Source organism: Chrysochloris asiatica, unplaced genomic scaffold, assembly GCF_000296735.1.
Source record: "Chrysochloris asiatica unplaced genomic scaffold, ChrAsi1.0 scaffold00174, whole genome shotgun sequence".
Taxonomy (NCBI): domain Eukaryota; kingdom Metazoa; phylum Chordata; class Mammalia; order Afrosoricida; family Chrysochloridae; genus Chrysochloris; species Chrysochloris asiatica.
In genome coordinates, this window is record NW_006408692.1 from 2822226 (window position 1) to 2834511 (window position 12286).

The 12286-nt window shown below is 40.6% G+C and overlaps 1 protein-coding gene across 1 annotated transcript in view; it reads right to left on the minus strand.

The window, feature by feature from the left end:
* Nucleotides 1-9128: 9128 nt before the first annotated feature.
* Nucleotides 9129-12286, minus strand: part of NDUFA12 (NADH dehydrogenase (ubiquinone) 1 alpha subcomplex, 12) — a 42670-nt gene continuing 39512 nt past the window's right edge. The window contains exon 4 of the mRNA XM_006871795.1: nt 9129-9349. Coding sequence (XP_006871857.1) covers nt 9169-9349 — 181 coding nt within the window. The 3' untranslated portion in view covers nt 9129-9168. The remainder of the gene's footprint in view (nt 9350-12286) is intronic.

Sequence of the window (12286 nt, forward strand, 5' to 3'; positions counted from 1 at the left end):
CACTGTTCACTCACTGGAGAATTTCCCAAGTTAAGAAGAGATATCATTAATAATGTTCGAGTAGCCCAGCTTGAGACTCTAGCAAGTTATATAACATGGAAGCTAGAGAACAGTGTGAATGTAGGTAATGAGCACAGTCAGTCTATTGTGCATAGAAAAGAACAGTAAAACAGATTTGATAGCATTTCAATTGTTCAATACATTTATCTTTTTTTAACTCCTGAGCTCTTGGTCCTTGATACACGGAAGAGCTGCATGAAGCTGAGAGCCAACATATTTATCTGAAATAGAATTCTCCAGACAATAGGTTTGAGTATAGCTATAGAATGCAAAGTCTTACCTGGTAGTGTGGTGATTGTTTCAAAAATTAGGATCTATCCAGGGCTTCCAAACGGTTCATTCTGGTTCAACCCCCTGTAGAGAATTTGCCTTTCCACTCCAGGTAAACTGAATCCAAATCTACATTTTAACAAGATCCCCAGGTGATTCTTATAGAAAATGAACTCGCTCAAAGGCCTGGACATAGGGCTACGGTGGAAGTCTATCCAGCCATCTAAAATGATGCTGTAGATAAAAAATGTATTTACTTTGCATGATATTTACAACGTATTGTTAAGTAAAGAAAGCATGTTATAAAACAACATGGAAGTTATAATCCTACTTTTATAAAATACAAAAATACTTTCATTTATGCATAGGTTAAAACATGAAAAGACATACTATAAAGTGTTAACAATGGTTTTCTTTGAATGATAGAAACATGATTATTCTTTTAAATCTTTTTCATATTTTCTCATTTTTCTACAGTGCACATTTTATTGCTTTTGTAATAAGAAAACTACAGTAGATGCATTTTAAATTAAAAATGACACCGTCCATATCTGCAAATCTTTTTTGTACTTACTATAGTTTACTCTTTTAAATTTTTTATTATTCTTCTTGTAAGCAAGCCTCAAGCCCTTTGCCGAATGAGGCAGGGGGAAAATGCACTTATGCATATGTAAATGAGTGAATGAATAAACACAGCACCAATTATAGCAATTAAGAAAACTCTGGGGGAATCCAAAACAGACACTCCTCTGCCTTTCTTCCCTTTACTTAACAAATACTTAACATCTCCAGGAGAACAGTCCTTTCTCAGTTAGCAATTCTGACAGATGCTTTCACCCAAGGCTTTTTCATGCTTCTAGGTCTGGAGATGGAGTTTTCTTGCTCCCAGGAAAGGACTGGCACCCAGAGAGTTTAGATTTGTATACTTTAGGGCACAAATTCCTCCTGGGGTCACCACCCCGTGACCCCAGGTAGAATTTTTCTTCTGTCTCTAGGTAGGCCACAGCCTGGTCTCAGAGGGGAGTTCATCACTGCTGAACCACAAGAATTTTTCAATTTCCACACAGATGCCAGGGTTTCAGGCAATGTCCACTCTTTCAATGTCCACTCTTTCAATGTCCAGTCTCTTCACCAGTACTGCCACCTCCATCATTAGTGGCCGCTATCACATTTGCTACCAGCTTCCAGAGATATTAGACACCACTCCCTCCCCTTTAATCCTAAATAAAGAAACAAACTCCCTTTCAACAGTCTCCAGGGTTTAGAAATACTCAGGTCCCATCACTAGAACTTTGAGCAGTAAGCAGAGAAGAAAATAAACCAATCTCCATCTCAGCAACAAAGTCCCAGAGCCTCACCTTCCCCCTTTCTGCCTGACATATTGCTGGATTGGGGGACACAAGGTGACAAAGGCAGAGGTAAAACAAACCCCCAAACCTGAGAAGTCCAGAGAGGTCCCATAAATGAGTTAGACATTAGTCAAAGCAGATTGTTGCCAGGAGTAATACAGGGCCGGTGTCTTATTTCTCAAGATAAATCAGAAATCGAGGTTATTATGCGTAGTCTCTCAATTTTTAGATATTGGCAACAATTCTTTTGTTTGTAATCCCCCTATAGGGACTTTGTTCAGCTGCTATTAACAGAGATGAGAAATCATATGGTTTAAGACAAAGATTGATTTCTCTTTCATCTAAAGGAAGTCCAGAAATAGGCAGTCAGGAATATGTACAACTCCATGAGGTGGTCATGATTCAATCACTGGGCTTGGAAATCTTCCCAGCAGTTGCTAGAGTACACTGGAACTTGAATTCCAGATCAGCTGGTGTCCCATTGATCTTGTTAGGCCTCTGTTTCCTCCACCGTAAAATAAATAGCAGTGCTCACCTCACAGGGTGATTGTGAAGACACCATGACATCATACATGAGATCAGTGAGCACAGCGAACATGATAAATGGTGTAAGTGGCAGATGGAACCCCATCTCCACACTTAGATGACCTCAAATAGAAATCGTCATGGGCTGGGCCCTTATAAACTGAAATGTCAAAGCAAAACTCTTTAGATACGCAAAGAGAGCTGGGCGCATGAGGGATGAGAGCTGAATTGTTCTGCTTACAAATGGGATGAATTCCTTTTTCTATGATTTCTTTTTCCCTCTCCAGAGCAGGCAATGTCAGGAAAGAGACGTTAGGGGGAGAGAAGGGAGAGAAGCAAGCAACACAGCAGAGTGGAAATTTAAGAATAAGTATGTTGTTGTTGTTGTTGTCCTGGTGTGGCACTGTAAGATAAGCACTGGACTGCAAGTTCAGTTTGAACCACAAGATCAGTGAACCACAAGTCGCTCCTTGGGAACCCTATAGAATGTTGCTATGAGTGGGAACTGACTTGATGGCACTCAACAATAACAACATGTTGCTGTTGGATGTCATTGAGTCCGTTCCAACTCTTAGTGACCCCTTGTGACAAAGGACTGCTCCACAGGTTTTCTTGGCTACAATCTTTATGGAACTGGTCTTTCTTCCATAGATACTCTGAGTGAATTTGATTACCACCCTTTAGGTTCATAACTGAACGCTTAACCATTGGGCCACAGGGTTCCTTAAAAATAAGTATTGTTGATGCTAAGTGTCCTTGAGTCAGTTCCAAATCATAGCAAACCCTATATAGGGTTTCCGAGGAGCTACTGGTAGGTTTGAACTGCTGACCATATCCAACAGCACCATACCAGGACTCCAAGAAAAAGTATACCAGATATTAATTTAGAAGTGATAATATCTTTAAAATGTAAAGCTCTCCTCAGTTTAAAATCTGGTAGACACACAAATATCTGTTGTGATTTTTAATGGAAATTATGCAAAAAGGTTGAGTTCTACATCTGAGTTGATCTACAGCAGAAATAGCTTGAATAGGTCCGCACTTAACGACAACAATATAGGACGATGAACAATCTATAAATTGGAATGATTCAACAAAGATGGGGGTGAGGAACCAGACTTAGAGCACCCACCCCCAAATCACTTCTTCAGATATGGAATGGGTGGGTGGCTGAGAGAATTTGCTAGAGACTTACAAGAGCAGGAAGCCTGCAGTAGACATCTGAGCTGCATAGCTGGTCTTACCCTCCCTTACTCTCAACCACATGTCTAGTGACCCCTCACAGAATTCAGTAGGAATTGTCTGACATTGCCTCTGCTTTTGCAATAATGAGAAGTCAGAAAGAGCTTGAGTTGACTGTAATTCTAAAGGATGAATGGATACTGATGATGTAGCCTAGCAACAGCTAAAAAGAAATCAAAGTCAAGTGATCCCAGCCTGATGAGTAGAAGCAAAAAATCAAGTGAAACACAGACATAACATGGCCTAGCTACTGACTGACAGACCAAAACTTGTCATTGTAAGCTGACCTTACTGTAGGATGCTGTCAAAGATGAGGCAAGAGCAAAAGGATGAGCTAGACTGACAGAGCAGTCAAATATGACCCAAGGACCATCTTATAAGAATATGTTGTTGCTGTCATTGTATGCCTTTAAGTTGGTCCCGGCTTTGTATTTTGTTTCTATATAGTGACCCTATATAGGATTTCCAAGAGTGACTTGTGGGTTTGAACAACTCACCTTGACGTTAGCAGTCCAGTGTTTATACTACAGTGCCACACAGGGCTCTATAAGAATACAGACTTTTCAAAATGAGCATAACTGCCTCAACCAAAAGGAACAAAATGCTCAGTCAAAATCTAAATTCAGGGCTACCAACAATCCTGGAATTGGATAGTTTTGTGGTCCTGGGAGGAAAGAGCACTTTCTCTATTAGCTCTAGGTAGAAAAAAATCTCCAGGAAGGATTTGCTTGGTCTGGTCTGGGCCCTATACTTATTCCTGGGCCACTTAATTGGGGTCAGGAGGATGGGTGCTAGGGTTAGCCAGTCCTGGGTCACATGCTCACCCCATAGGAAAGACAGGATGTGGAGTATTCAACCAGCAGGGGAATTAGTTACCCAAAGGAAGGGCTGCTGCTTTCAAAGAAGGAGAAAACTCATGCTGAGCAAGAAACAAATGTCCATCACATTTATTGAATCTGAGTGAATTTTTTCATAACACGCTATCATTAGCTTGTCTAAGCTGTCTTTGCAAAGGTAAAACATTACAGAATCCACAGCTGTCTGGAATGTACTGTGGGTTTTATTTGATCTTCCAAAATCATTAGTATTAGCCACCATAGGAGGCCGAACATTAGGTCTGTAACTCTGAAAATATCAAATCCCATTTCCTCCATAAATAAAAGAAGGGTAAAAGCTAATACTATCTACTATTGTTAAAATTTTAATGTTTGCTTCTAAATATAAGTGAAATTTAAGGGTGCTTTAATAAATAATTTTTAAATCTGTTTTTAAAACTTAAACATTGCTGACAGTAACTTTTTAAAATACGTGAGTCGTTCTTGTGTAATGACTTACATTGACATATGATGTAGGGTTCAATTGAACTAGTTAGTATTTCTATTCTCTTCATTATAATGCCTTCAGTGCAGTTTGGACTTCCTTAAATACCATCAAGACCATTACTCAACCAAAAGTAAGGGAGAACAGCACTTTGACCATGAGGAAAACCCTGAGAATATTTTTTCTGCTTCAGTGGTAAACAATTTAAGGGTTATAAATTAGGGCTGTATGGGACAGGAGTTGGGAACAGTAAGGGAACTGGGGCAAGCACAACTTTATGACAAATATTAATGGCCATCTCAATTCTCAACCTGAAAAATTCAGGCTAGCCAGGAGGGCAAGATGCCTCCAAACACAACAGCCTCTTTGAGATTCTCTGGCAAAGTCTAACTGAGGTCACATAGAAATACATAATTCAAAACAAGAAGGGCTTTGTCAAATTTTTTCTACATTTTTAGACAAAGTCCTAATAAGATGATGTTTTCTCTAGCAGACAAGGCCACTTTTGTCCACTGGTGGATACTAACCATGGCACCATTTAAGGCAGTTGAATGCTACCAAACTGATGATAGATCCCTATAACCAACACCATGTGCACTACCCAACAATCACTCTTGCAGCTTTGCTGACAGGGCTTTAATTTTGTACCCTCTTCCTGTCTTCCAGAAGAGGTGGTGTTTCCAGCTTCTGGAGTCTCACAGTCCTTGTCAAGTGATAGGTTTAGGTCTGGGCATGCAGGGCAACTTTGGTGAATGAGACACGAGAGAAATTCTTATTAAGATTGCTAAGCCATCTGTGCTGTTTAAAAAAGGGTCATATGACAAGGATATCCTCCTTTTTGTGATTTTGGATTTTATCCTCAAGTTAGTACTGTGAAAAGAGCCAAGTTAAGAGAATAAACCACCATGCGAAAGACTGCAGAGTGATGGAGTACAAGAAACTAACTCCTAGCTTATTGACAGCTTCAAAATTGGAAAAAGTATTTGACAGGGCTGTATCCTCTCACTACACTTCCTCAGTTTGTATGCTTGAACAAATAACTGAAACTGGACTATATGAGGAATGTAAAATCATTCTTTTTTAAAAAAATTTATTTCTTTACACATAACTGAAAATGTTACAGTACATAAGCTATTTACAGCTGTATAATGTGTTACAAAATAAATTTCCTAGAATGCAACGAAAGTACATTTGATATCATTTTTAGTATCAGAGACTCATTAATAATCTGATGACACAAACCTACTTACTGAAAATGAAGACAACTTGAAGCACTCACTAATGAAGGTAAGAGTACAGCCCTCAATAAGTACATTTACACCTGAATGTAAAGAAAATGAAAATCCTCACAACTGGATCAATAAGCAACATGATGATAAATGGGGAAAACACTGAAGTTGTCAAGGATTTCTACTAGAATCAACGCACATGGAAGCAGCAGTCACGATATCAAGAGATCTATTACACTGAGCAAATCTGTTGCAGAAGACTTCTTTAATGTTCTGAAAAGCAGAAATGTCACTTTATGACTACGGTGTACTTGACCAAAGCTATGGTCTTTTCAAATGCCTTGCATGCATGTGAAAGCTAAACAGTAGGGGTGTTGTTGGTGAAGAATATAAAATATATCACGAACTGACTTGACTATAAGCCCTAATGGTGCAGTGGTTAAGCAGTCCGCTGTTAATTGAATGGATGATGGTTTGAACCCACCAGATGATCTGTGGGAGAAAACTGTGGTAGGCTACTTTCATTGTTGTTTTTGTTAGGCGACGTAAAATTGGTTCCAACTCAGTGACCCTATGTACAACAGAATGAAATGCTGCCCTGTTGTGCGCCATCCTCACAAGTACTGTTATGTTTGAGCCCATTTCTACAGCCACTGTGTCAATTCACTTCGTTGAAGATCTTTTTTGCTGACCTTCTACTTTATCAGGTATTATGTCCTTCTATAAGGACTGTAACTAGAATCACTAAATATAACCATCACATTCAGGATTTGTCAAGACTTGGATATATCGTCAAATGTACATGTAAGGGACTTAATGGATTATATGCATACACATCAACATAAACTTTATATTTTAAAAGTAAAACATATACTCCTGGTCCATAATATGTCCTTGTCTATGAATCAGAAAGTTCATAACCAGGGTTACAGCAATTAAGATTGTTGCTTGTTGTAAAGTGCTGTTGAGTCGGTTCATAGCAACCCTGTATAGGATTTCCGAGGAGTGGCTGGTGAGTTTGAACTGCTGAACTAGCAGTAGCAGTCCAGTGCTTATCCTACAGTGCCACACCAGGATCCCAAGAAAGGCAGTGCATACCAATAAGAAATTCCATTACTAGAGAAGTAAAAAACTATTAAGAATGGTACATTGGTGAGGACATTCAGTTGCGAGTGAAAAAACCCCAACTAGATCTAGATTAAGGAAGAAAAAAGGAAATGTATTGGTTCCTGTAAGTGAAAAGTCTAAGTCCAGCTTCAGATCCACGTGGAAGCAGGTCCACCAGCACTAGAATCAGGATCTGTCTTCTTCTCTTGGCTCCACTTTCCTTTTCAGATAGTCTTCCTTGGTGTGGTGCCTCCCAAGCATACAGCTTACATCCTGTATGATTCAAGTCTCATACAATGAGGACTTTTATTTTCCAAGCTTAGCCCTGGACTTGAGTTTCACAGGTCTGTCTTAGGTCACTTATTTATTCCTGAACTAACCACTGAAGCCAGTGGGATACAGTGAGAACCACAGAGTGGTGCCGTCAAGTCCACCGACCCATCTGGACTGAAAGTAGAGGATGGATGGTCTCCAAGAGAAATCAGGATTCTCTGAACAGAAGAAAAGAAAATGGATGCTGGGTAAGATGTTCAAACGTACTTTCTAGGAACTGGGGTCTCTCCCTGACACACTCTGGTGGTAAACCCGGAATTAATGTGTTGTACAACTCTAGGTGACACCACTCACATTGTTGTTGTTGTTAAATGCCTTCAAGTTGGTTCTGACTCATAGCAACTTTCTATAGGCTTTTTGAGGAGCCGCTGGTGAGTCTGAACTGCCAACCTTGTGGTTAGCAGTCCAGTGCTTACCCTACAGAGCCACACCAGGACTCCACATTATATTCTGTGCAAAACGTATAACACAAAGGTCCCTGTGTCTCCCCTCTTCTCTGGGACAGGAAAGTTGTGTCAACACCAGACATCAACCTGGGAAGCAAACATTTTTAAGACTTGTGGGCCTGGGCAGGATAGGACCTCCTCTCATCACTGACTTTTACCAGAATGCATCTATTTCTAAAGAGCCTGCAAATGAGGCCAACCTTAATTAGAAAAATCCTTTATAGTGATATGGAGCCTAGAACTTCTTTCCAAACCCTTTCAACTCAGGCTTTGTTAAGACGTTTCTGCCAATGGATTGGTCAAGCAAACTATCCCTACGTATCCATTTCTGTAGCTTCTTTCCATATGTGAAAGGGATATTCAGACATTACCTTCCTAGAGCTAGAGCTGACAAAAGTGGCTTGATTACTTTGCACTCACACTCAGGGAGGCTCGCCATCAGTATATGAATCCACTTGTGTTTGAAGAGATTACTACAAGGGCCTGGCCACATGTAAGAGCATAATTTAAAGCAGTGAGGCAAGCCTAGAGGTCTTTGTAAGCTGATCACACAAGTGATTACAAACCCTTGAAATGATCACCAGTCTTTTGGGAAATGCAGCATGACATCATGGTGAAATAGATAGAAGATTTCATTTTAAGTCAAAACAGAGCCAAAGCCTCCTGACTATCTGAGAATGATGAAACTTTGGTTTGCTTCCTTTGCACACATCACCAAGGAAGTCCAGTTGTTAGGACAGGACATCATGATGGGGTAACATGTTGTTTTGTTATACACATGAATCAAACCCACTTGATGGCACCTAATAACAAGCTAGCTTAAAAAAATACATTAGAGTGGATCCTAGAATAGTTCACAGACTCATATAAATTGCTAAATAATCAAGACTCAGGAAATAGTAACCTTCTCCTTGGAAAGCTACCATAAGCCACCCAGTTCTGATGAAGCTCAACTTCTGGGTCTCTCCCTCTGGTCAACTTGGAAATTCCCATGAGAAAAGCTGTTCAGCTCAGTTTAAATCTTTCCTTATCAATCAGCGATGGGAATGAGGCAGAATCACAAAGCAGACACTGCTCCCATAAAGGGGAACTTTAAATGTAGCAGCCACTCTAAAGGAGGTTTACTTCAATTACCCAGGATGGTAAAGCCTTCATTTTATACAGCTGATGAATAAAAGTCAAGGGTAAAAAAGGTACAAAAGACACTGTTTAGTCAAACAATTTTAATCAAATTAATAGCAAGAATCAAAGCTGATTTCTTACACGTTTAAAATGTTTTCACTGTCTTTATGTATAAGGTGTTGAAGGTGGAACCCACTCCTGAATCTTCTTTCTAGTGGTGGAATAAGGTACATACTGCCCTGGAGTGCCACTCTGGTTGAATTTATGGTTCGTCCAGATGAACTTGCGAGCAGTGGGTGGTTTTATAGTTGGAGGATCATCAGTCATACAGTGAAGCCAACGATGCCTTAAAGAAAACAAAAGAACAATATCAAAACAGTTATGAATAAGCAGTATAGCACAGTGGAAGGGGAGGGTCTGGAGCTCGTTTGCTGCCTGAGTTCAAACCTCAGCCCCCTCACTTAATAGCGGAGCTTTTCTTTACCTTCGTCTTTTTGTCTGCACATTCCTATTTCCTAGGGACGGTACAAGGAATAAATGATATAATAAACATAAAGCACCTAGAAACATTCCTGCACATTATAAATACTAGACAAATGTTAGCTAATGTTATGATCTTTACTATATTTCATTAAATCTAGGACACAGTGTAAGGCGCTGTAGGATAAGCACTGTTGGCAGTTCAAACCCACCAGCCGCTCCTCGGAAACACTATACAGGGTCGCTAACACAACAGCACTTAACAATATGGAAAAAAAAAAATTCTGCCAATGAAATGATGACACACTGTTGACTGTACTACACTCCTGACTTCAGATGTGAGTGCATGTTTAGAACTTTTACTGTTAACTACGTGAGACTGGCTCTGGATGTTGACCACCCTCGTGTCCAGTGTGCTCAGGCTGCTCCGGCTCAGAAAGCACTAGTTTGGAACCAATGAGGTTACTACTGAAGAGGGTCTCTGCATGCATATTAAGTTCACTCTTCCATCTGGGCATGACAGAACACACAATTCACACATTTAAAATATGAAATCACAACACCAAGTTACAAGTATGGCCAAGACACAGATTTAACAATTTAATCCTTATCTGTGGTGCAAAGAAGAGGGTAGGGTACATAGAGTGATGATGCCACTAGTCAGAGGAAACAAACCAACCCGCTGCTGTCAAATTGACTGTCACAGCGACCCTGGGGACAGAACAGAACTGCTCCATAGGGTTTCCAAGACTGGAAATCTTAACAAGAACCCACAGTCTCATCTCTCTCCTGTGGAACAGCTGGTGGGTTTGAACCACTGACATTGCAGTCCAATGCCTACTGTGTCACCAGGCCTCCTAATCAGAGAATAGAGAAATTATATCCTGATGGAAGGAAGCCTGGCTGAAGAGTTTACACAGAAAAGGAAGGGAAGAGAGAATTGATACCAATTTCCCCAAGGCCCAAAGCTCACAGGACAGAGATAAGCCCTAAGAGAGTAAGGAATGAAGAAATAGGCAAAACGTTGTAGCCTTAAGGGGGAAAAAGGGATTAACCAGCTGCAGAGAAAAAAGCAAAAAGGAGGTTTCAGTACAATAAGACCAAAGCTAATGAGAGAAAGATATGATGCTATGTAAGCTTAAACCTACCTATAAGCAGTACTGATATAGTTAGGTAATTTTTTTGTTTGTTTTGTTAGGTATCATTGAGGTGTTTCCAACTCATGCAACAGAACAAAACACTTACACACAGCAGACCAAAACCCTGCCTGGTCCTGCTCCATCCTCACAATTGCTGTTAAACTTGAGCCTATTGCTGCTGCCACGGTGCCAAGCTATGTCGTTGGGGATCTTCCTCTTTTTTGCTGACCCTCCACTTTACCAAACATGATGTTCAACTCCAGGTACTGGTCCCTGTTAATAATATGTCCGAAGTATAAGAGATGAAGTCTCACCATTCTGGCTTCTAAGAGCATTCTGGCTGTACTTCTTCCAACACAGATTTGTTATCTATAACCAATTAGAAGAGATAAAATGATTGCTATTGTTGTTGTGAAGGTGCTCTGGTAGCGTAGTGGTTACGAATCAGGCTGCTAATGTCACGGTCAGCAACTACCAGCTGTTCCGCGGGAGAAAGATGAGGCTTTCTGCTCCCATAAAGATTTACAGCTTTGGAAACCTGTACAGGGTCACTATAAGTTGGAACTGACTCCACAGCACATAACAACAACAACTGTTGTTGTGTACCACTCTGGGTTGACTCCAATCCACTGTTACCCTACAGGATACAGAAGTACCCCACAGAGTTTCCCATGTTAAAATCTTTATAGGAGCAGATTGCTAGGTCTTTTCTTCTACAGAGTAGCTGACCGGTTCAAGCCACTGACCTTTCAATTAGTAGCTGAGCACTGAACCACTGAGCTACCAGGGCTCCTTAAAATATGATTGTTGTTGTTGTTAAGTGCCGTTGAGTTGGTTCCGACTCATAGCGACCCGGTATAAGATTTCTAAGTAGCAGCTAGTGGGTCTGAACTGCCGACCTTGTAGTTCAAAGTCCAGTGTCGATTTGGCAGCGCCACACCAGGAGTGTTATTTGCTGTTGTTGTTAAATGCTGTCGAGTCGGTTCCAACTCCTAGTGACCCTGTATGGGGTTTCCGAGGAGTGACTGGTAAGCTTGAACTGCTGACCGACCTTGCAGTCCAGCGCATTAACCCGCAGTGCCACAACAGAACTCCAGAAGTGTTATGAGGTGCCATCAAATTGATTTTGACTCACAGCAACACCATGTATAATACAACACAAGACTACCCAATCCTGCGCTGTCTTCACCATCATTGCTATGTCTGACCCAATGTTGTAGCTGCTGTGGCCATCCATCTCATTGCTATATTTGTGTCAAAATATTACTGTATCATGACCAGGCTAAAACAATGATTCAAGAAGAATATATACACTGCGTTGGCTCGTGTCTCTCTTGCATCCTTTACAGGGAATGAGACCTGAAAGTGAGCTGGAGCAATAAACAGCAACTATCAGCATGAGCTACAAACCTTATGATGATGAGTCAGACTTCTCCAGTCACTCAAAGGAAGGACTCACTGTCCAAACCAAGGCTGTCATTTATCAAGGGACTTGATATGAGCTTAAGGCACAGCAGAAGTATTTAACTTTTACTTTGGTAAGTTACCTAAAGTAACTAAAGAAAAATTTCATACTAAGAATTGCTGTCAAGATTCCTGAAGGTTGTGACTAACCAAGGGGCAGGAGTTTTAGTCTGTGTTACAGGTCAAAAGCTCTCCAGTAT